The 24,059-nt window shown below is 43.0% G+C and overlaps 1 protein-coding gene across 2 annotated transcripts; it reads left to right on the top strand.

Annotated features, from left to right (window-relative positions):
• Positions 1-1,103: 1,103 nt before the first annotated feature.
• On the top strand, positions 1,104-19,443 carry CHST10 (carbohydrate sulfotransferase 10). Of its 2 annotated transcripts, XM_082482448.1 has the most exons (6): positions 1,104-1,230; positions 6,347-6,481; positions 9,251-9,348; positions 12,101-12,335; positions 14,870-14,975; positions 16,849-19,443. In XM_082482448.1, the coding sequence occupies exons 2-6, from the start codon at positions 6,370-6,372 to the stop codon at positions 17,384-17,386; spliced, it is 1,089 nt and encodes a 362-aa protein (XP_082338574.1). In that variant the 5' UTR covers positions 1,104-1,230; positions 6,347-6,369; the 3' UTR covers positions 17,387-19,443. The 2 variants fall into 2 exon arrangements, with proteins under 2 accessions (XP_082338574.1, XP_082338575.1); XM_082482449.1 differs by lacking the exons at positions 1,104-1,230; positions 6,347-6,481; positions 9,251-9,348 and adding an exon at positions 11,189-11,523.
• Positions 19,444-24,059: the final 4,616 nt, after the last annotated feature.

The raw sequence follows: 24,059 nt of genomic DNA, 5'->3' as shown, positions 1-24,059 counted from the left end.
TTCTGATTTTTTGCAAAAAAGATGGGATTTTCCGTGTCCCCGTCCCCCCCCCCCCCCCCCAGTTTACCAGTTCCCAGTAGGCAAATCAATGCTGGTGACCAGACACAAGAGGACATACTACAGGACAGTTTCTGTGCTGGGTAACAGGAGCACATCTTTGGGGGACAGGCGATAAAGCCCACCCTTTGCGTTGCACCACCTGATTTCATACTGGAGGATGTGTTCCCGGTATCAGTCTTCAGTGAGCTTTAAAATTAAAATGGTGTGGCTTTGCTTGAGTGTCGCCCGCTCCTCCAAGCACTGTCCAAAGGGCCCTACTCCACCCTTTCAGCTTCATTTCTGCAGAGTTTCGGAAAAACACCACCTCAGCTGTAACACATCCCTACAGCCGCACACTGCGATATGTCCCCGCAACCAGTTGTTTAAACAGCTGTTAAAAACAGACCCATCGCCAGCTCTGGGTTTTGATGGGATTTGTGAGTATCGGAGTCCTGCAGGTGCACAAAAGTCACATTTTCAGCCTTTTTTTTTTGAAACAGGAGCATCAGGGACCTGTTCAAGATATTTTTAACAGTAAAAAAATAATAAAGAAAAAAAACACCACAAAAACCAAACCCAAACACATGTATATACGCGAGTCCACCTGAGCGCTGGCTGTGGGCCCCGCCGAGAACCACCAGCCACACTGCCAAAACTGGAAGCCACCGGGCCGGCGGCGGTGAGGAAGCCGGGCCCGATGTCTGAGGCCGACCCTCCGGGGCGAGAGGAGGCGAGGCGAGGCGAGGCGAGGCGGGGCGGGGAAAGCCGCCCGCCCTCTATCCCTCCCTCTCTCCCGCCTCCGGGCAGCCGGGCGCGGCGCTGCGTCTCCTCAGAGCTCAGCCGAGCCGAGGGGAGCTGTCTCCGCGACGGCCTTCACCTTCCTCTCCTTCCCGGCGGCGGGGCTGGGGGCGCGGCCGCGGCCGAGGCCTGCCCGCGGCGGGAGGAAATGGAGGCGGCAGTGGCGGCGGCAGGGCCGGGCGGCGGCAGCAGTAGCAGCAGGGGCTGAGCGGGGGCGGGGAGGCGCCGTTGCCGCCGCCCGCAGCCGGGCGGGGGGTTATGCAGCAGCAGCAGCAGCCGCCGCCGGGGCCGCTTGAGCGGGCCGGCCGCGCCGCCGAGTGAGGCGGGCCCCCGGCGGGAGCGGCGCCTCACCGCTGGGGGCCGAGGCTGCGGGTGAGCGGCGCTGGAGGGTCGGTAAGTCGGGGAGGGGGCGCTGCGAGGGAGGCCCGCTACCCCGGGGCGGGGCGGGGCCGGGCCGGGGAGGGCGGCCTGGCGGCCGGCAGCTCCAGGGAGAGGCTCCTCCAGCCGGTCGGGGGAGGAAGCCGGACGGCGCCTGTTGTCTCTACCTGCCCGGGGACTGAGGGGAAGCCCGCCCTGCTTCCTCCTCCGGAACGGGAAAAGTTTACGCCGGTGCAGCCCCCCTCCGTGCGCCGGGAGCGGGCTCATCCCGTGCCGGTCAGACCGCGGCCGTGTCCCCTCTTCCTGGCGGGGATCCCTCTGTTTTTATCCCTTCCTCCTTGGGCGGTGAATGGAGCCCCCAGGTAGCCCCGGTGCTGGGGAAGGAGGAGCCGCTGCCAGCTGTGTCCTGTGGAGTTGGAGCCGGTGTCTTTCAGGGCGGGGAGGGAGGGTTGGCTGGGGAGGCAGGGTCCCGGTCCCGGTCCCGGTCCCGCTCTCGGCCTGGGGGGCCGTGGAGCCGGGCGCCGGCAGGGCCTGCCCCGGGCTGAGGTGGGTTGTTACCTTGCGGGGGCTGCTGCGCCCGAGTTGGTTTTCTTCCCCGCCGGCAGGTGAGCTGTGGGTGCTCGGGGAGGGGGGGGCCGGGGCTCCGCTCTCCGGCGGCAGCTGGAAGGGCAGAGTCGACAGGCCTGGTCCTGCCGTCGGGGGAGGAAAGGTTTAGAAAAGAACCAGCTCTCAGAAACGCCTGTTATATATAGTGACTGTACGGTATGACACTTGGTAGCACCGCACAACTTACCACGGGAGCGTGTGGTAGATTTTAGTCCAGAATATTTTTTTTAAAGTGTAACAAAATGTCCTGATCTCTTAACTTTAAGATAACAAAAAGGGAGAAGCCTTGATTAGGCATCCCAGCTAGCTGTTGTTTGGCCTTCGTTACCAGTTCCATTTCAAATTACATCATTAGTCATGTGCTGATGGGCAGGCAGTTGGTAGTTTGAGACTACTGTCGTGTCGCTGTCATTCTTGATGCGTGCAGGGACTGTCCTGCCAAGGAGCCCCTCTCCAAGCAGCATAAGCTGCAGAGCAGGGGCCGTGCACTGAGTTTTAATGTTGTTTAAATCATCTGCTCTTTGTCCCATCGTTCACATGAAGACAGCAGTCTTCCGCAAAGTACGAGTGTGTTTTCCAGGTAACGGGTTACTCACGGGCCATGGGTCAAACCTGCCACGCTTTGTGTCCTCATCTTTGGTTCGTGTTTGTGTGTGTGTGTTTGCGATCCTATTATTTTCTCATGCAAAACTGGCATCTGGCTGATCTGAGGGTTATGTGACTGTTTGTCTTTGGGATAAGTAGTCCAGGGAGGGAAGGACAGAGGGATGGATGGAGAGAGGGGTTTGGGGGATCTCATGCTCCTAAAAGTTGTGGAATTGCAATATGCGGGAGAAGAAATACCCTGAAAAATCCCGGCATATTTCATTGTGAGAAAGTGGACTGAACCTTCAGCAGCTTCCTTGTTTTTTTCTGCTTGTAAAGAAAAAATGTTTTAGGCAAGAAGTAAAAGACATTTGGAAGCTGAAATATTGAAGAGAAAAAACAGAAGCTAGTACATGTATTCACTAGATAACCAGTAGCAGGAGAGGCAACAGAAATGCAGTAAGTGCGATTACCCTATGTGAAAGTAATAAAATATTAAAGAAGTAGCTAAAGAAAGGGAAACAACATAAACACGTTATTTGAAAACCATTACTGGTCATTGCATTTAAGGAAGCATAATGGTTGAGTTGTTCCTGTATATAATTTTGATTAGTCCTGCTTCTTGAGATAGGTAATGAGCTGCTGATGTAGATGTAGTTTTGTTTGGGATGCTAGAAGTGAGTAACAGTGCCAGCCATTGTACTTACATTATGACAGATCCTCTGACAAGACTCTTACATCGATGATTATGGTTGCAGATTTGCTGTGCACATAAAAAAAGGAGTAGACAAAACTGCTTAGTACTTTCCTCTTAGCTTCTATGTATTGAAGGGTAATAGTGGTGGTTGTTATGGATGTGACTGCAATTCTGTTCCCTTTCTGGTCTCTGAGTCCAGTCCTTGAGGTGAGCAGTATACTGCTTGTATGATCTTTGGCTGAAATGTTGTTCTCCTATCCCTAGAGCAGGATCTGGCAGCAGGGTCCTGTGTTGCTTTTCAGGTCAGAGAGTGTGTGGAGACTACTTTTCCCATGTCATTTAACACAACTTCTTAGAAATCCAATACATAAATTACATAAGGGGATACAGATCAATAATCCTTACCGAACGGTGTGCATCCATCACCATTATAAAAGCAGTCAGACTAGCAGGGATGCTACGAATGTTGGAGGCTGTTTCTACCATTCTTTATGTAGAACAAATATATTGGGTTAGACAGAGGGGTCTGGCCCAGACCATTCATTTTATCTCTGAAAAGCTCATACCTGATGCTTAGAAAGAGTTTTTCCTCATGCAGAATGTTCTCTGCAAGCTTCTGTCAGTCTACTCCCTTGAAGCCAGGCTCAATTGTATTTTGAATGTTGAGTGATTCTCATGGTTTTAGCAGAGCTACCCAGAAAGTAAAAATGTCACTGCTACGTTTTGTGTCCTGACATCTATTTTGCATTTCTCTCATCTGTGAGAGTTGAAAAATTTTCCAAAGCTGAAAGCAAAGGTGATAAATTTCAGTGCTCTAAATGGCAGATGGTGGATGTTGTGGCAGACTGAAAAATGAGGACATTTGAGACCTGGTGGTTTTCAGCTCGAATCTTAGGGCAAATTTTGCACTAATGCAGTGGTAGGATGAGAATAACTTTTGAAGTACTTAGCTGGAAAGAGGTCAGTGCTCTAGAATTCACGCCATATTATTTGCCCTTCCTGGCAAACAGTTTTCGATGTCGAGGAATATATTGTGTCTTGGGCATTGCACGTTCAGTTCGTAGCTGGGGAGTTGCAGCAGAAAATGGGAGATGACAAACATCATCTTCATAGAAGTCACCACACCTGTACTTGCCCAAATGACAGCTGATGCATCTTTTTATGCAAACAAAGTGTTTTTAGGAGAAGTACTTGAAAATGAAATCATAAAAGAAGGAAAAAAAGGACCTCTCAAGCCAAACTGAAAAATTCCTCCTCTCACCTATTTCACATGCATCCTTAGGATCCCAAATCTGTTTTGAACTGCTTGTCTGCCTGCACAGGCTTTCAGCATACCCTGAAGACATTTCACTTCTGTCAGCTACAGTGAGAACACTTCCTGGAAATATTTGCATTGCTGGAAGGCAAAAGCTAGTTGGAAAAGCTATCAGCACCTGTAGCATTAGTACTGGTGTCACAGGTGGACATGCTGAAAGAACTTTAAAACCAGGCTCACTTGTTATTGAAGCTTTGTGGGAAAGAAAAAGGTGGAATACTGGTATATGACTGAAAAACTTCATACAAAGTTTGCTTAGAAGTATTTACTAGCATGTTTTTATCATCTTAGCTGGGAATGAGGGCATCTCTCTCATTCCTTGGCAATTAACTCAAGTTGCTGTATAGAAAGTGTGATAACAAAGCATGCAGATGTGACTCTTATTGAAGTTGCATGTGGCTATTTTAGGACTGAGTTTGATCCTGTTGCTAGTTACGTCAGCGGTTTTGTTTTTTTGTTCTTCCTGAGGCTACAAGCACAAACCTTACATGATTGTTTGAGAGGATCTCATTGTGAGGTTTTTGTGTTAGATCCTCTTTGGTAAAGTGTTCTGAAATTGTGTTGTATGTATCTTCAAAAGTAAGTACTTGCTTATGTTTGAACTTCCCAGCACCTGAGTTCAGACCCTCAGGTGTGTTATGTCACTAGCAACAACTGAGATAATGGCGTTTTGTTTTTGCAGGGTAAATATTCAAGCCTGAGGAGTCTCAGGTAGGGTTTGGTAGGTAGGTAGTGGTGCTTGCTGTTAGGTTTTTGTGGTGTGGTTTTTTTTTTTTTTTTTTTAAAGTTATGGAAGATTAAATTTCGCATACTCAGTGTAAGCCCTAGTGCTTCCCTGGGTGCGTTGCCCACCAGAAGTTGAAAATTCAGCAAAAGATGTAGCATAAAATTTTATGTTTCTCTAATGGCTGGGGACTTAAATCTTTTTTTGTAATTGGTTTTCTTATATTGCATCTTAACAGTTTCTAAAATCAAGCTAAGAACTGCTCGAAGCACTCCAGCAAACTTACAAACTGCAAGGTAGGGCAGGCACCATGTGTTTGTAGTACCGTGCAGTATCCTCATCCTCACTCTGCTTGGATTCAGTCAGTACCTGTGGTTTCTTTGCGCATTAAATCTGCGGTCTCAATTGTATGGGTAACCCTTCCCGCCCTCCTGGGGAAGTCCTGTCTTTAAGACTTACCTGCAGGGATGCAGCTATAGGTAGTAGGCACTGCTGCAAGAAATCCCTTTTTATTATTTATGTGGATACTGCTTAGCATGATGGAAATAAAAAAAAAAAATCTTCCAGAACCTTTGGTTAATATTTTGCTGGCGCTAAAAGTGACAAGATAAAAAGAGACATTAATATATTTAAATATTTTGTCAGGTTAAGCTTAGTATTCTGTCTTGGAGGTTTCCAGGCTGTAATTCATGTAGGCTGGGCAGGGGAGGAGTCCATGTTGCATGTCACGAGCTGACTTTGGATAACTAAGAATACTGTTAATGTTACAGCTTGGTTGATCTGCTGACTAGCTACCACCGACGGGCGATTTCTTCATTCTCCCTTCCTTTCCTACAATGAGCCATCTTGCAAAGTTAAATCAAAGAATAAACTATGCTTTAAAAAAAATGGGGGGGGGGGGGAGGGTTTGCTGGTCTGTCTCCCTGAGCTGTCAGACACTGCTATTGGCAGCACAAGGAGGGGACTAGGAATGTCTACATGGGGGTGAAGGAGGAGCGAAGCCTCCCTTTGATAGCAGCCAGTGGTTACATTGCCTCAGCCTTAATATTGGTTAAAATAGCCAAAAGGACAAAAAGAAAAGTGAAATCTACCGCTATATTTTATGACACATATCTATTAGAATTTTGTCATTTTGGTTATGGGAAGTATTTCTTTAAACTGGAACAGAAATAATTAATTTGTCAATCTTTCCTCTTTCAAACAGGGAGTAACAGCTTTGTATGGCTCATGTCTGACAACATGCACCACCAGTGGCTGCTGCTAGCTGCATGCTTTTGGGTGATATTCATGTTCATGGTTGCTAGCAAGTTTATCACATTGACTTTTAAAGACCCAGACGGTAAGTTCAATTTAATGTTTGATATGAAACAGAAAATTGCGTAGTGCTTCACAAAAATACTCTTTCTGTGCAAAGTAATTCTCAGCACATTACCACTTCTAGAAAATCAGTTGTTCTGTTCTCAATTCTACTGAAGAAGTGACAGTGTTGATACTCAGTTTCTGCTTTTCTTGGTAGAAGTCTGCAAAACTAACAGCATGTCTGGTTTTTTTGGTGGTTAAGAACTGAGGGGCTCATGTGTAACAGTACTGTCTTGTGAGGTCCGCTTTTTCAAATACACTCAGTTTCAGTATCTTGATCTACTAGGAGTAGAAGTCATATGCAAAACAACGGAGCCCAACTACCTGTTGGTAGGACAGGAGATTCACAAAGAATTAAAGAGTTCATTAATTTCACATGATACTAGTTTCTGTTCTCTTGTGACTGCTTGTCCTGTGGCTGCAGTATTATGTAAAACTTATGGAAAGTTTTATTTCATTTGCAATGCACTTAGCTTAGCCACTTCTGCCCTGCTTCTTGCATTCCATTTTATCCTCTGCTGTTTGACTGACAAACAGCTTATAGGCTTTCGCTTAGCTTAAGTAGCCCAGATGGTATTAAGCTGATGAGGAATTTAAGCCATTCGATGACACTACACAGCATGTTACAGTTTTCTGTCTGCTGAGGAGCTACTGTTACAAAGCCATCCTACAGAGAGTTTAGGGTGAAGGTGATGACATGACTTACAGTCCTAAGAGATTTGTATTTCTGCATCTTCCGAAGATATGCAGAAAATGTGTATCTTTTGAAGCACTGACATCACTAGTGCCATTTGTTTCAATGACTTGATATTGGGTAAATAAATTAGGTGTACCTTTTTAAATAGCATACCTCTGTGTGGAGATTTATTCAGCAAGTTTTACAGATGGGAACTGTATGCTAACATAGCTTTCCTTGGTCCCAGCTGTTTTTGAGGCCTAGTACATCTGCAAATAAGCTGGTCTTATGTTAGGCAGTTAAATCTTCCAGTATTTCATTGTATGCCACCTCTTGTTTACCAGTTAACGTATTCTTTGAGTGGTTCTTTCCATCAGAATTTGTCAGAAGGATTACTTTTTATTATCTTGGCTTGCTAGTTTTTATTTTTTTTCTCTCTTTTTTTTTTTTTTCCCTATGCTGAATCTTCCTTCCTCTTTGAATAGCTCTCTGAGCAGAAGATTTTATAATTTCTTAAGCTCCAGTCCTGCAAAGGCATGACTGTGGTTAAGTGTATGTATGTGTTGGACATACCACTGTTTGTACTGGGAGTAATGAAGGGAAGTAATTTGAATATACCAACAGAACTTTGCGGAAAGTCTGAACAGGATGGCCAATTCTGGAGGAACTCTTCTAGACTGAATAGAATATGGCTTGTCAGAAAATTTCCTTATTTGGATGCATCTACTTAGAAGCTAGGACAAAACCAGCAGATGCCTAATGTTCTTTTGTTTAAGCCTTTTATTGACATCTTGGGTGCATGAGCAATAGGAACTTCTTAAGGAGAAGGAGCAAGTTTCTGTCCATCATCTCTAGTAGCATCTGCAGGCATGCTTTTACCCAGTGATAATGAAAGATACTTTTAACTGCTCTTTCACTGAGTCAGATTACTTTGGTTTTACAAAAGGATACGGTGAAGTAAGTCTCTGCACAATGTTTACTGTAGCTGATTGTTTGGATGCTTACGTTATTTTCAGCTTTAACTTGCTTTTTCATGCGTGCCCTTTGCTAAAATCCATTGTAGGCAGAGTAGAGTACTCCCTTAAGAAAAGGACATAGGCAGTACACGCATTTTCTCAACCATAGAACAGTAAGCCACTGTGGATGCAGGCGAAGAAAGTTTATGCATAGAAGAAAATATACGAAGGGAAAAGTAGTCCAATGTGGATGGAAATAAATTTTCGGGGAGAAATCATGTTCTTGTTTTGAGGTTAGGGAAAGCTGCTTCAAATTATTCTTGATCTTTCCGTACCATGTAAAGTAAAGCTACAGCCTTGTGTTATTTTTCAGTTTTCCTGTAGCATACCAATTGCAAAAGATGCAAAGGGTTCTTCCCTTGCCTGCTTTAATTTTGTCTCAAACTATTAGCTGTCCTAAAATCATTAAAAAAGAACAAGAGTATCAGCTGAGTTTGTTCTTTCGTTGTGACAGTCTCTGAGGAAGGCCATCAGTCCAGTAACAAAGGAAGAGGGGATCTTGTATTTATTGCTTAGAGGTTAGAGGTGTTTACTTAGAGCACGAAAGAAATAAAAGGTGGTCCTTAATGACACTTTTCTTCTAGTAATGTCTAACAGTTTACAACAAAAGAAACCTATCTACTAATATGAGCAGAGGGAGAAACCTGATAGATTAAGTTTTTTGTTTGGACATGCTTTGGGAAGTTAATTGAAAAATAAAAGTCTCATACTGTCAAGTCCATATAGTTATACTCAATTGTCCACCTATTGTGATATTTGGATTTATGATTTCTATGTCTCTCTGCACAGTTTGTTTAAAAAAGACCCAAATAAAAGATAATAGATGTGTTTCGGATAAAACTCAACTGAAGCTGCGCATCCAAAATTCCCACAGAGTACATCCTTTAAAATATTCATAGTCTATCTCATGTCTTGTCTAGTACCTTCCCATTTGGAAACAAATCCTAATGTTTTGTAAGCTTAATACAGAAAGTGATGTTCAGTTGTATTAGTTGTAAAGCAGAAATAGTTGCCCCCCCCCCTTTCTATAATACTCTTATCTCTCTTCCTTCTTTAGGCTATGGTGCCAAGCAAGAGCCATTGATACTGACAGCTGTGACAAAAGTGGAGGAGGTACATGTGCCAGAGGAAAAACATTGGCCTGAAGAATTCCAGGTGCATACTGTTGAGATAAGGGTTACATGTATTAAAGAGTGGGAGAAAAGAAGAGATTAAGTAAGGGCTTCCTGTTGTTAAAAGGAATTGCTAGATGGGAATTATTTATTCAGACTGTTCTATTTAGGTAGAGCCAACAGAATTCATTTTAGCTTCACAAAGCTAGTTTGTTACAGTAACCTGCTGTCTTGTTTCATCTGGATGATTCAACTTAATGTGTTTCCATTTCTAGGAGAAAATCATTACAGTACTCCTTTATCAAGTCAGGGCAGTCATTTTTGCTAGCTTTTTTAATATAATGGTCCAATTTTGGATTATTTGTACTCTGCCTTGCCGTAGCCATCAGGTTTGTGGCTCTTGAGGGCAAGCCTGTGTCTTGTCTATTCTCTTAGTTCTCTGCCCAATCTCTCTGATTCTTTTTATCAGTCTCTATTTCTTTTTCATGTTTGGCGCTCTTTGTGCTTCACATCTCAGCATTTTTCCAAAGTAGAACACGAACACAATAGTATTCAATACCAGTTGATCCTTTAGAGGCATAGTTCTGTGCTTTCAGCAGTAAAGCAGAACAAATGTGGTACTTGCTAACTTACAAAGAAACTCTGAAAATCCCTTATGCAAATTTAAATTTGAGACTAGTTGCACAGTGGGCTAAGGTCCATTTTTTTCCATTGGTTACATAAGTCATTTTAGGTTTAAAGTATTTTTGTGATGCAGCATGGAATGTAAGTTTCTATATAAACATGACACTTTGTTATCCTACGTAAAAAAACTGAAATTTAAGTTATCCTCAAAATACTTGGGAGAAGCACTTTGTTCAGTGGAAGGCTGGCAGGTCTGCGTAGTGAGTTTTAGTATCTTCCTTTACTTATATGGAAGAGGATAATAAGGTTTCTGGACCTAAAACTATTCCCTCTTGACTTCTTGACAGCATGAAATGCAGAACAGTAATATTAATCCTGGTTGCACGCAAAAGGAATTGGTTTGACAGATAAGCAGTCTCTCAGGATGTTCAGATTACATTCTGACCAGGAGATATTGCAGGAGAATAACAAAGAGAAAAAGCAGAATGAGGTTGTTTTTTGTTTTGGTTTGGTTTGGTTTTTTACCTTATGGAGGATTGGGACAAAAAGTAAAAAGTAAAATAATTCCTTTTTCATGTGTAGCTTGGACACTGTACCTAAAATCATAGAATCACAGAATGGTTTGGGTTAGAAGGGACATTTGAAGATCATCTAGCTCAACCCCCCTGCCATGGGCAGGGGCATCTTTCTCTACATCAGGTTGCTCAAAGCCCCATCCAACCTGACCTTGAATGTTTCCAGGGATGGGACATCCACAACTTCCCTGGACAACCTGTTCCAGTGTCTCACCACCCTCATTGTAAAAAAAAAAAAAAAAAAAAAAATCTTCCTTATATCTAATCTAAATCTACCCTCTTTCAGTTTAAAACCATTACCCCTTGTACTGTCACTACAGGCCTTGGTAAAAAGTCTCTCTCTGTCTTTCTTATCAACCCCCTCTAAGGATTGAAAGGCCGCAATAAGGTCTCCCCAGGCCCTTCTCTTTTCCAGGCTGAACAACCCCAACTCTCGCAGGCTTTCTTCATTGGAGAGGTGTTCCATCCCACTGACCATTTTGATGGCCCTCTTCTGGACCTGCTCCAACAGGTCCATGTCTTTCCTGTGCTGGGGACCCAGAGTTGGACGCAGTACTCCAGGTGGGGTCTCATGAGAGCAGGGTAGAGGGGCAGAATCACCTCCCTCAACCTGCTGGCCATGCTTTTTTTTTTTTTTTTTTTTTAAATGCAGCCCAGGATATGATTGGCTTTCTGGGCCGTAAACACACATTGCTGGCACATACCCAGTTTTTCTTTTGTCAGTATCCTCAAGTCCTTCTCTGCAGGGCTGCTCTCAATCAGTACGTCCACCTAGTCTATACTGATATTGGGGATTGCCAGCTGTGTAAATAAATTAGTGGAAGGGGGAAGATTTGTCAGGAGGAATTTAAAATTTCCTGTTACCTGTTAATCAGACAAGCTCCTTTGTTCTCTCTCCCTACTAATTGTGAGGAAGAGGTGGTTGTGGTTCCTGTCTTAGTCTCAGAAAAATGAGACATATCAAACAGTTCATCCATTTTTGGGGAGAGGAATCCTGCCTACTTCTCTCATTTGCCGCAGTAAGTGCTGATGCTCATTGTGTGAATTTTGTCCACTTAATTTTGTTGGCAGCTTGATTAAATGGAAACACTGAATGCCTACAGGTGCTAGAAACCAACACAAGAATTTTTATCCTAAATTCTTCTTTCCCAAACAGATGGATCAGCATCCCTAGGCTACATCTTCTCAGAGGTTAAAGCTTACTTTCTGTTGAAAATCTCGTCCCAACCCCTCAGAAGCTTTCTTACTTGCTGTTGAAGCTTTGTGGGAGTTCCAATATTTGGTCAAGGCATGTTGTATCCACGCAGATAAGACCCTGCTGCTCTTCAGCGGATTTAAATTGTTTGATGGAAAAGCTCTTACTACTGTCTACTACTATGTAATGAGTTAAGAGTCAAACTAATGTGTACAGCAGCAGCACAGGAAGGAAACTGTGTGCTACTTCTTTAGTTAATACATAGCAGTGTTTTAATCATTAATTTGGGAGTCATTAGGATGCACGGTTCGGGGATTTTTATACTTTAGAATTTAATCTGAAAACTAAATTCTTGCACTCTTTTTTTTTTTTCTTTTCTTTCCCCTCTCCATTTCATAAAGCCAACTGGAAAAGCTTTTTCTGGAAATCTGATCCGCCAACCCCTGGTTCATATGGAAAGACTTGAGCTTCTCAGGAATGTCTGCAGAGACACTACATTGAGAAATCTCTCTCACACTGCAGTTTCCAAATTCGTCTTGGACCGGATATTTGTGTGTGACAAGCACAAGATCCTGTTTTGTCAGACGCCAAAAGTGGGCAACACTCAGTGGAAAAAAGTCTTGATCGTTTTAAATGGTATCTACTCTGCTGTGGGTGTGTGGTTTTCTTTGAGGAGAAGGAAAGAGCAGAACTGGTCAAACTGGGACAACACAAAAATGGATTCTTTTTGCTTTTCTGTACACACATTCAGCCTTTCATTCTTCACTGTTACTTCTAGCCCTTTCAAAACATCCCTTTTAAAGAAAATAAACCTGTTCTTTCTGTGAAAATAAATATTGTTATTGCTTGGCTCAGAAGTGTTTTGAGTCATGAAAGAGTACCTGTATGCATGTGGTAGGTAGATTTGTTAGCTTTGAAGGGGTGGCACTAGTTTATAGAATTTGAAACAAGTAAATTACAAGGTGTCATAATTCCCTAAGAAGCAATAATATAAAATTTCTGACTTGGAGCCACTGACTTTTAACTAGGTGGGGTTTTTTTTAGCCATGAAGAAAGCTAGTTAAAACTTGGTGGTTGCTGTTGATCTGTACTACTGAAATCTTGTGTGTGTGCTATCAGTGAGCCATTGTAGGAGGTATAAAGATTCTGAGGTGCTTAATGTGATAATTTGGTCAATAAAGGTATGTTATAAAAGGCTGTAAAAGGAGTAAAGGGACTAGTGTGTTTGAATAACGATCTACAAGGTCAACACTGCCTGTCTATATGTAGCCTACCATCCTATTCTAGTAGCCTGGTATGTCAATAAAAATAACTCGTTTCCTCAGGCTTTTCTACTGAACCACTACCTGCACACAAACTTAACTAGATCGTATTTAACATAACACACTTTTGTTTGACATGAGTCCTTCTTGCCTGTCTGTGTATCAGGGCTGTGAATTTGCTACATACAGTCAGGTCAGTTGAGCTCCTGTGGTTTTGCAGGTGGCATAGCTTACCAAGATGCGGGCAAAACCTGGACATTGTGAACCCAGCTTTTTTACAAGCTGTGTCCCTCAGCAAAACTTTTGTAGCGAGAAGTGTGTCTTTAAAAACTTTAATATTAGTTTTAACTTTGATATATGGATGGGAGCTGAAAATCCAGCAAAGATATGCGTGCACATAGGTATGGGCATGTGTCTTGGAATGTAGCTTGCAGACGCATTTAAGAACGTACTAAATATGAAGCTATATGAGTGCATTAGAAGTACCTGTTCTTACCAGAATTTAACAGAGGTAACATGCAAAGAATAGCTCAGGAGAGGCAGGGATGTATTGGCTGCGTTGAGTGGAGGATAACTCCTGTCTTACTAGCAGGGAACCTTTCACCTTGAGCTTCCTAGTTCTGGCATGGTGGGTAATGATAGCAAATTGTTTCCGTGTAAACACTGGTCACTTCTGCCTTGACCTGTCGGGGTACTAGTATCTGCTTATGAAGGCTACCACTGCAGTTAACCTAACTTTCTCCTCTTTGGGTAGTTCAGCAGGCAGGACTGATACTTCAGGGAGAATACTTTACATCCAAATACCTAAGTGGTATTTGGAGGTGCAGGATAGAGAAGCAGAGCTGTGGCGCTGTGGGTGAGCTAACTCTGCTACTGCTTGTACTGAATCTCTGGTTTGGATGAATGCAGGGTTTCAGTTTCTGAGGCCGTCTAATCTGACATCTGTTGTCCATGTGTAATTCACCAGAGTACAAAAAAATATAATTAGAAAACTGAAATGAATAAAATACAACCACCACCACCCCCCCCCCCCCAAAAAAAAAAAAGAAAACTGAGGAGCTGAGTGGTGTGGGTTATTCACTGCAGTTCTGGAACAGAGAAGACTGTAGAGGCTTTCACCTAAAGAGCTTGTTTTGTAGCACCCTGTTCTTGTTGTAGGTTGGTACTCTGAAATGGTGCTGTTGTGTGAAAGCTTACTCCTGAAGCCCAAGGGGCCCGCATGAGGTATTTCTCAAGGCCATAAAAGCTTCTGGGATCAGAATCTTAAAATAAATGCATCAGAATACAGTGACTTTTTTTAATGTTCTTGCAGAAATTAATATCTGAAGGATTTCTAGTGTTAATTTTAGTGCTTTTTAATCTGTGTAGTATTGTATGATTGGAATTTTTGTTTCATCACAGTATAGTTATTAAAAGAACTTCATGAATCCTGACAGCAAGGAGTTTTTGTGTTGAAGCAGTTCCAGAAGCAGCCCACAGCATTTATTTTTTGTTGGCAGTAGAAATTTAGCCAAAAAGCTGGTTCCTTCTTTGGAGTTAATCCTCAAAGTCTTCCTCCATTTGCATGTGTGGGCAGAGGGAAAGAGAATGGGGACAGTGAGGTGGGAAGTTATAGACTTAGACATAATTGCTGATGAAATTTGCATGATGTGCTTTTCTGAGAGTTTTGAGGCCATTTGGTCTTGGACCTTGATGTCACGTACCCTAAAGAATTTTAACAGTTTTTCAGCTTTGCAATCAGAATCTCTCATCATTTAACAGTTTTAAACATAGTAACCGTAAATGCTAAAAATACAAAAAAGAGAAAGATAAAACAAAAAGCTGTCAGCCAAAGGCGCACGTGCTTGCTTGTGCTCACTTTTTTCCCCCTTGAAAGATTCACTTGCTCTTTCTTTTTGATTTGTCTAGGAGCATTTTCTTCCATAGAAGAGATCCCAGAAAATATTGTACATGATCATGAGAAGAATGGCCTTCCACGCTTGTCCTCCTTCAGTGACTCTGAAATTAAAAAACGGTAAGAGCTGACTTCCCAGGCATGCGGGAGGAGTTTGGAGTCAGGGGTGTTGCGAGCAGTCAAGACTACAGTTGAAGTCCACATCTGGAGTTGAAGATAGTGAGTTTTCTGCTCCACCACTTGTATTACACCAGTATTCTGTTACACTCACAGATGTTCTGTGATGACCTCGCTACTGGCTTTGAAGGAGAACACCAGTGTTGTTGGTGATAAAGTTAGGTGAGCCAAGCGACTCCCTGTGGATATGGGGTTTCTGTAGTTCAATGTATACCTAGTTGTTACATAGCTCACCTTCAGAGGGGAAGGTTTAGTTGGAAGGTCCACCCTGATGCCTTGTACAGTAAATCTTACTGCCTACATGTAAGATTGTCATTGCAGGCAGATTTACTTACTGGGGTTGAACTGGATAAGTTTAAAACTTTAGTGCTCCTCAGCCCGCGAGTATTGCCCATTCAGCTGAACCGCTTTATCTTCCTGTTTGGGTGCTTGTGGTTCTCAGAGCAGAGAAAATGTTTCTCTGCAGTAGAGCCTTCTAAATTACGTTGGCTAGATTTTTTGACTCTGTCTGCTCTCATCTCTACTAAAGCCTATGCCATATATAATCCCTGTAAGGGGTGGTAGCATGGAGAGAACAGGACATAAGATGACAGTGGGCACTTGTAAGGTTGTGCTGGCATAGTGTTTGTGCATATTAAGCCATTCTGAAGAGTCAGCCCCTTGTACATGTGGTGTCAGCTATCAGTAGAGCTCAGTCCGAGGTTTGTTGCATTCAGCGGTACAAGTACATTTATCACAGCTGTGCCTGTGGAAATGGGGTCACTTGATTGTGTTGGTAGCGTGCAAGAGAAAATACTATCAGCGTGTTCTTGAGAACGTGGATCTGTTCTCCCTTCCTGTGAAAAGCCCTGCATAGAAAGTAACTGTTCACCTGGGGAATGAGCCATAGCTAGGGTACTTGAAGTTGAATGCCCTTATGATTCGGGTTGTTGCGGTCAGCCCACCACAGAAGTTGTGCTGGAGACACATAACATGGGTTTGGTTGGGAATTCTGAAATAAATTATCAGAATTTAGGTGTAGAGAGAGGGATGGTGTGGATCTGTTGATCTAGTTCACTGACCTTTAGCCCTGCCTGGTTAGGAGTAAGTCAGGAGAACCTGAAGGCTGATCCAAGTGCCTATTGATGCTGGAAAGAGTCCATCCAACTATTTCAGTGAGGATTGGTCTCTGTATCTCCTTTCTCAGCTATTTACTGAAATAAACTTTGTTTTCCATTTACTCCTACAGATAATCTCTGACTACAGAATATTATAGTTTAGTGAAATTCTGTTGAAAACTTTGGTCTCATGAAAATAATGTTCTCGGCCATTATTGAAAGCATGACAAAACATCAAATAAAATACCAGATTTTTTTTTTACTTATACAGTGATCTGTCTAACTACCTGCCAGTGAAAAATGCAGCCCTCTATGCATTTAGCTACACCAAGCCACTTTTTCCATGTCTTTGTGTGTTTTGCTTCTTGAGCTTAATCATGAGGCATTAAAAATATCTTTAACTAGGAGCTTTCAGCATCTTTTCAGCATCTTTTGTCTCCTGTGTGTATGGATTGAGAAAAACTAAGCTCTTTGAATTTGAACAAAATGTGAAAACTAGGATGAACTATTTCCTCTTCATACTGCACATAAAAACTTTCAGTAAAAAGACAGAAATTATATTTCTAGTCCTATTGATTATAATATTGGTGGACTATTGTTGTGTCTGTGGTCAGAGTTTATGTACATTTTGTAAGTCTTTGCTAAACACATTTTTAAACACTTTGCTAAACACTTTCCTTAATTATTTAATTTTTTATTTTTTTCCTTCCTCTGTTTAGACTGAGTTTATACTTCAAGTTTTTTATTGTTAGAGATCCATTTGAAAGACTTATTTCTGCGTTTAAAGACAAGTTTGTGCACAACCCTCGATTTGAACCTTGGTACCGGCATGAAATTGCTCCTGGCATCATTCGTAAATATAGAAAGAATCGCACAGAGACCAAAGGGCTGCAGTTTGAGGATTTTGTGCGCTATCTAGGTGATCCTAATCACCGATGGCTGGATGTTCAGTTTGGTGACCACATCATTCATTGGGTAACGTATGTGGAACTTTGCGCCCCCTGTGAAATCACGTATAGTGTGATCGGACACCATGAAACCCTGGAGGACGATGCTCCATATATCTTGAAAGCAGCTGGCATAGACCATCTGGTGTCATACCCCACGATTCCACCAGGCATAACAGTGTACAACAAAACAAAAGTAGAGCGGTATTTTTCAGGAATTAGCAAGAGAGACATAAGACGCCTCTATGCGCGGTTTGAAGGCGATTTTAAACTCTTTGGTTATCGGGAGCCAGATTTCTTGCTTAACTGACACCTACGATAAGCTCTGAACAAGTGTCTCATGGATTAATCTAAACCTGCGTGAATACCAGCTGCAACACTGACAGAGCTGAGAATGACCATTTGTTTTCTAGCTTTTTGATGTTGCTCCATTTTTCAGTGAAATATTTGTCATATGGACAAGTAGGGGCTTATATTTGTTGTTTACTGACCATGTTTTCAATATGTGACATTGCAATCTGTTAGGAATGATGTCTCTGTTATTTGAAATACAGAATTCTACTTCTCCCCTCATCCCTCTAGGAAAGAAGAGGGAGAGCGAATGGGCTATGATCTTCCTCTCCCAGGCAGAATGCCATTTTTAAAATGTGTGAGGTATTTATAAAGATGGCAATTTCACTGTAGGTTAACTCTGACATGCGGTGAACTTGATGATTCATGTTCATGAGTAAGGCATGTAGTCTCCCATGAGCTTTGCAAAAGAGAGGCCAGTACGGGACTAAACATTGATTAAATGCTTGACAAGTAAAATCATCAAGGTTCTGTCATGTGGCTGCCATAATAACAGTACTGCTGATCTAATCCCATTTTTGTTTGTCACAAAATGAATTTAATTAGATGGAAGCTTTAGAGGTGTTAAAAAAGGGACTGGTTCCAGAGCCCAGTTGTCTTTGTATTTTTGTCGAGTGTTTACTGTACTTACTACTGGTCTGTTGAGCCTCATAATTCTACTTTTGATTTTTGAAATATGGTTTAACTCCTGGCTACATAAGTTATCTGAGAACACCAGATGCAAATGGCTCATAGAAGAAATATGAAACTGTTAGGGAAATTTTAAGGAAAATCAAGATAAAGTAATAATTGTATTTGTGGGAGCACATACAGAAGTCACAAGATGCTCTCTAAATATCACACAATTTAACTTTTTTTGTCTTCTAACAGTTAAGATTAAAAAAGAAGCCACAAAAGTGGGACATCATGTAAAAGAGCTGCTAGAGTTACTTGGATCAACGATCTGCCTTTTTCTCATCTCCAGCCTTGCTCAATGTTCAGTACCTCAGACAACAGAAAATTTACCCCCCTCTGAAAATTCATCTCCCTACTGCTAAAGGAGACAGAATGTTTTTTTCCAGTGATTCATTGCCATGGTCTCCCAACTCAAAAATGCCCAACATTTGTGTTACCAATGGGGTGAGTTGGCAACTTGCCAGGGGTATGAATGTCACTTAAATTTGTGTACCCATTTTATGCATTATAAAAAGGAAAATGAAACTGAATGGATGCAGCCATCATATTTGCCTGTGCTTGCATTGTGTCTCGTAAAGAGCAGTCTCTTCTTTGAGTTCACCAGCAATAAAAATGAGTGCGCTGCCACCTCATGCCACAAGTCATGGGAGAGAGAGACCACGTATCTGAAATATAGGAACTGCTCTGTCACAGTGAGCATGTGAACTGTATTTTTTTAAATCTTAGTCCCAAAAGATTAATTTTCAGATCAGCATAGCGTTGCTGGCTAGAAATGCTAATGATGGCCAGTGCTATGGAATCTGCTCTTAAATCCAGCCACAGTATGTTTTTGATAGCTTCCTGTATCAACACAAGGAAGCATCTTGCGCTTGTGAAAAAGGAAAGCTGTGCCAAGCTGAAATGTGCTGCTACCCACAAAAAGGAAGCCCTGTTGTAGCTGGAAGTGATTTCAGAGAGATCTCAACAGACTAATTGAAAGAAGGGAGAATCATTAACTGGGCATCATTAGCAAGAGAATAGTCCAAGGTGGCAAAGCTGGAAGGTGGGATTTTTAAATTTTTTTTTTTTTTAGCAACAATTACAGTGCCCTAACGTGTTAGTTCTTAACCAATGATAAAAGGATGTTAACAGCTCCAGGTTTTTCTGTGGTTTTCTTAATATGGGAACTTAGCAAAATGTACTGTTAAATGCATTTTGGAGCTAATGAGCTGATTGATTACCTCTCTGCCAATTTAAAATGTAACAGTGTGAATAATGTATAGTGAATTCAGGCCTTAAAGTTTAATTCTAATAAAGATAAAGTAGAATTGTTTTCCTCTGAAAGCATAAGCTACTGATCACACAGAATGCCAATGTATCTGTTTTTCTTTTTTTTTTGCTAAATTACTTAGTGTAGCGATTGCTTAAAAGTTGTCAGGTGGAAAGTGCTACATAAATATTAAGTAATACTATTTCTTTCTAATAGCTTTCTCTGCACTGAATTCTCTCCGACATCTGACAGCAAATGTGAACAGAGCTATGGACTTACATAGGCAGAGGCGTGTACTGCTCTCCCAGCTCTGCGCTCCTGCACTTTTCAGGCTGGAACTAGAACACTCATTACCATTTCTTCAATTCAAACACAAAGTTTCTCCTTTCAATGATACCCTCCTGAGCTATATTTTCTTTCTAGAAGTGTGGGTTTTTTCTTCACGTGACTGAGGTAATGATGGTGCAATTTTGGTATGACTTGCAGAAACTTGGATGCCGTGAAAGCCTTTGGCACGGCATGGTAGGGTTCTCCTTATGTCAGTCCGGTGCAGGTAGGGTGGCCAGAGCATACTGCGTCAGGGAGGAGGATCTTGCCATGCGGGTTATGATGAATTAAATGCTTGTGTTTTGTTTTAGCTTAATTGTACTCTATACAAGGCTTTTACAAATTCAGTCCCAGTGGCATGGCATGAACGTCATTTGGCTGTTAGGATGTCATTTGCATACCGCTTTCAAACTGCAGATGATACTTATGTCATATTTTGGGAACTGCTGGGCCAGATTGTTACATCTCTTTTCTTATTGTTGTTATAGTTTCAGAAAACAAAAATCACATACTTTGTGCATGTATGTTTCTTTTTGTTGTCTCTCCTCAGCAGATTTTGAATCCTTTGGCCCATTTTAACCACGTTTTACAGAGGAAAGTTGAGGTCTTAGGGATAGTGAGTTGTAGTAGTTGTCTTGAAAATAGGAGAGAAAACGGGTTTTGTACATCAGAGAGTCTGTGCAGACAGGAAACTTGAGTTCTACTGCTTCTGCTCACTGTGGAGCTACGTGTTCCTCATGGACCATGTTCCTTAGTGCTCTGAGTCTGGCCTCTGATGTTGGCTAACAAAGACAAAAATAATGAATTAAAATGTATTCTGTGGGTCTGTTATCTTCATGTTCCTTATAAAATTAAGGACACTTCTAGAGATCAGCTGACTGGGGTGTTTTTTGAGGTCTTGGGATTCTTTTTGTCTTCTCTGTGGTGACATAGTGATGGGAGTTTGTTATAGACCTCACAATCAGGATGTAGAAACCGATGAAGTATTCTATAAGCAGCTGGCAGAGGTCTCACGATCATCTGCCCGTGTTCTTGTGGGGGACTTCAACTTCCCAGACGTCTGCTGGAAATACTACGCAGCAGAGAGGGAACAGTCATGGAGGTTCCTGGAGTGTGTGGAAGACAACTTCCTAACACAGCTGGTGAAGGAACCAACTAGGGGAAGTGCCCTACTGGACCTACTGTTTGTTAACAGAGAAGGTCTTGTGAGGGATGTAAAGGCTGGAGGTCGCCTTGGGCAGAGTGATCATGAAATGAGAGAATTTTCAATTCTTGATCAAGTAAGGCAGGGAGCCAGCAGAACTGCCACCTTGGATTTCCGAAGGGCAGACTTTAGCCTGTTTAGGAGCATGGTTGAGAGTGTCCCTTGGGAGGCAGTTTTGAAGAGCAAAGGTGCCCAGGAAGGCTGGGCATACTTCAAGCAGGTGCTCTTAGAAGCACAGGAGAAGGCCATCCCCGTGTCTCGAAAAACGAGCAGACAGGGAAGAAGACCGGCCTGGCTAAATAGAGAGCTTTGGCTGGACCTCAGGAAAAAAAGGAAAGTTTACATTCTCTGGAAAAGGGGGTTGGCAACTTATGAGGACTATCAAGATATAACAAAGCTATGTAGGGGGAAAATGAGAAGGGCCAAAGCTCAATCAGAACTCAACTTGGCCACTGCAGTTAAAGACAATAAGAAGAGATTCTTTGAGTATATCAATAGAAAAAGGAAGACTAGGGAAAATGTAGGCCCACTGGTGAATGAGACAGGTGCCTTAGTGGTGGAAGACACAGAGAAGGCAGAGTTACTGAATGCCGCCTTTTCTTCGGTCTTCACTGCTAAAGCTGTCCCTCATGAATCCCATACTCTGAAGGCAAAGGGGAAGGTCTGGAGAGAGGAAGATTTTCCCTTAGTTGAGGAGGACCGGGTAAGAGACTACTTGGCCAAGCTGGACATTCACAAGTCCATGGGCCCTGATGGCATGCACCTGCGAGTGCTGAGAGAGCTGGCGGATGTTATTGCTAGACCACTCTCCATCATCTTTGAAAGGTCACGGAGAACAGGAGAGGTGCCTGAGGACTGGAGGAAGGCTGACATCACTCCGATCTTCAAAAAAGGCAAGAAGGACGACCCAGGGAACTAGAGACCGGTTAGTCTCACCTCTGTCCCTGGGAAGGTAATGGAGCGACTCATTCTGGATGTCATCTCCAAACACGTTGAGGAACAGGAAGTTATTGGAAGTGGTCAACATGGATTTACCAAGGGTAAATCGTGCTTGACCAATTTGATAGCTTTCTATGATGTTATAAGTGGTTGGCTGGATGAGGGGAGAGTCGTGGATGTCATCTACCTTGACTTTAGCAAGGCTTTTGACACTGTCTCCCATAGCATCCTCATTAGGAACCTGAGGAAGTATGGGCTAGATGAGGCGACAGCGAGGTGGATTGAGAGTTGGTTGCGTGACAGAACTCAGAGGGTTGTGATCAGCAGCACAGAGTCTAGTTGGAGGCCTGTAAGCAGTGGTGTCCCCCAGGGGTCAATACTTGGTCCAATTTTGTTTAATATATTCATTAATGACCTGGATGAGGGGACAGAGTGTATCCTCAGCAAGTTCGCTGATGATACCAAACTGGGTATCATGTGGCTGACACCCCAGAGGGCCGTGCTGCCATCCAGCGTGACCTGGACAGGCTGGAGAGCTGGGCAGAGAAGAACCTAATGAGGTTCAACAAAAGCAAGTGCAAGGTCCTGCACCTGGGGAGGAAGAATGCTAGGCACCAGTATAGGTTAGGGGTGGACCTGTTGGGAAGTAGTTCTGAGGAGAAGGATCTGGGGGTCATGGTAGACAGTAAATTATCCATGGCCCAGCAATGTGCCCTTGTTCCCAAAAAGGCCAATGGAATCCTGGGCTGCATAGGGAAGAGTGTGGCCAGTAGGTCGAAGGAGGTCATTCTCCCCCTCTACTCTGCACTGGTGAGACCACAACTGGAATACTGCGTCCAGTTTTGGGCTCCCCAGTTCAAGAGGGACAGGGAACTGCTGGAGCGAGTCCAGCGAAGGGCAACTAAGATGATTAAGGGACTGGAGCATCTCCCTTATGAGGAAAGGCTGAAAGAGCTGGGACTCTAGCCTGGAGAAGAGAAGACTGAGGGGAGACCTTATTATGGCGTACAAGTATCTAAAGGGTGGGTTGAAGGAGGATGGAGCCAGGCTCTTTTCAATGGTTCCCAGTAACAGGACAAGGGGTAATGGGCACAAGTTAGAACACAGGAAGTTCCGTTCAAATAGACGGAAAAACTTCTTTATGGTGAGGGTGACAGAGCACTGGCACAGGCTGCCCAGGGAGGTTGTGGAGTCCCCTTCTCTGGAGATTTTCAAGACGCGCCTGGATGCAGTCCTGAGTAATGTGCTCTGGGCAATCTGCTTTAACAGGGGAGTTGGACTAGATGATCTCTAGAGGTCCCTTCCAACTCTGAAAATTCCGTGATTCTGTGATTCTGTGAAAATGGATCCAGAATTCACTTGCTTGTGAACCAGTTTTAAGGGCAATGCCTGACCTCTTTTCTTTTAACTTCTGCCACAGTGCATTATCACCGTTGTGCTTTCTGATCACGTGCTGTGAAGATGTTTTTATGTAGTGAAAAATATGTGTACAGTTTTTTATTTTGGGAACTGTTCCTTCAAAGAAGTAGCAATTCAAAAGTGTCCTGAAAATACATATTTTTCACAGATAAGCATGTTGTTTTCCTATTCATGCTTCGATGCTGCCCTGTTTGTACTGAGGGTAACAGCCCCCTGCTGCTACCGCTTCTCTCAGTCCTCAGATCAAGGAAGCCATCAGACAGCTCTGGCTTTTGTGTAACATTACTTTTTCCTTGAGGTGTTAATAACTTTGTTGGCTGGGAAAGCCACCTTTGATCTTATCTGTGCTCCAGAAAGTTTGCTGAGAAGAGAGTGATTATATAGGGATTGCTTAAGCTTATTTTCTCAGATGAAAAAGGATGTCTCATCAGTGTATCTGCCTGTATCTGATATCCCTTAATTGACAGAGAGAGGGTGAATGATCTTTCTGCTTAATGGCCTTATCGTGAGTTACACTAAGCCCCCATCCTATTATTACGGCAATGTGAAGGGACCTGGAAGGAGGAGGAGATTCAACGTGTGCTTACTTTAAATGTGAGGGTGTAAAGGCAACTTGACACGGGAGTTGGGCCCTGAAGATTTAGCGTGGCTAATTGCTTGTTACATGTCATTTCCAGAGGCTGGTGCGGTTTCTTTGTGGCCTGCGCTTGAGAAGATTTATGCGAGGTAGAAAGAGGCTTGCGGGTGGTGGAAAATTCCCTTTCAGCCTAAGTTAGCCGTGCGTGTTCCTGGGCCGCTGCTGTGGGGAAGGTTTTAGAA

This window comes from Vanellus vanellus (genome assembly GCF_965231255.1).
Source record: "Vanellus vanellus genome assembly, chromosome: 1".
NCBI lineage: Eukaryota > Metazoa > Chordata > Aves > Charadriiformes > Charadriidae > Vanellus > Vanellus vanellus.
This window is presented reverse-complemented; position numbering and strand designations above follow the sequence as displayed.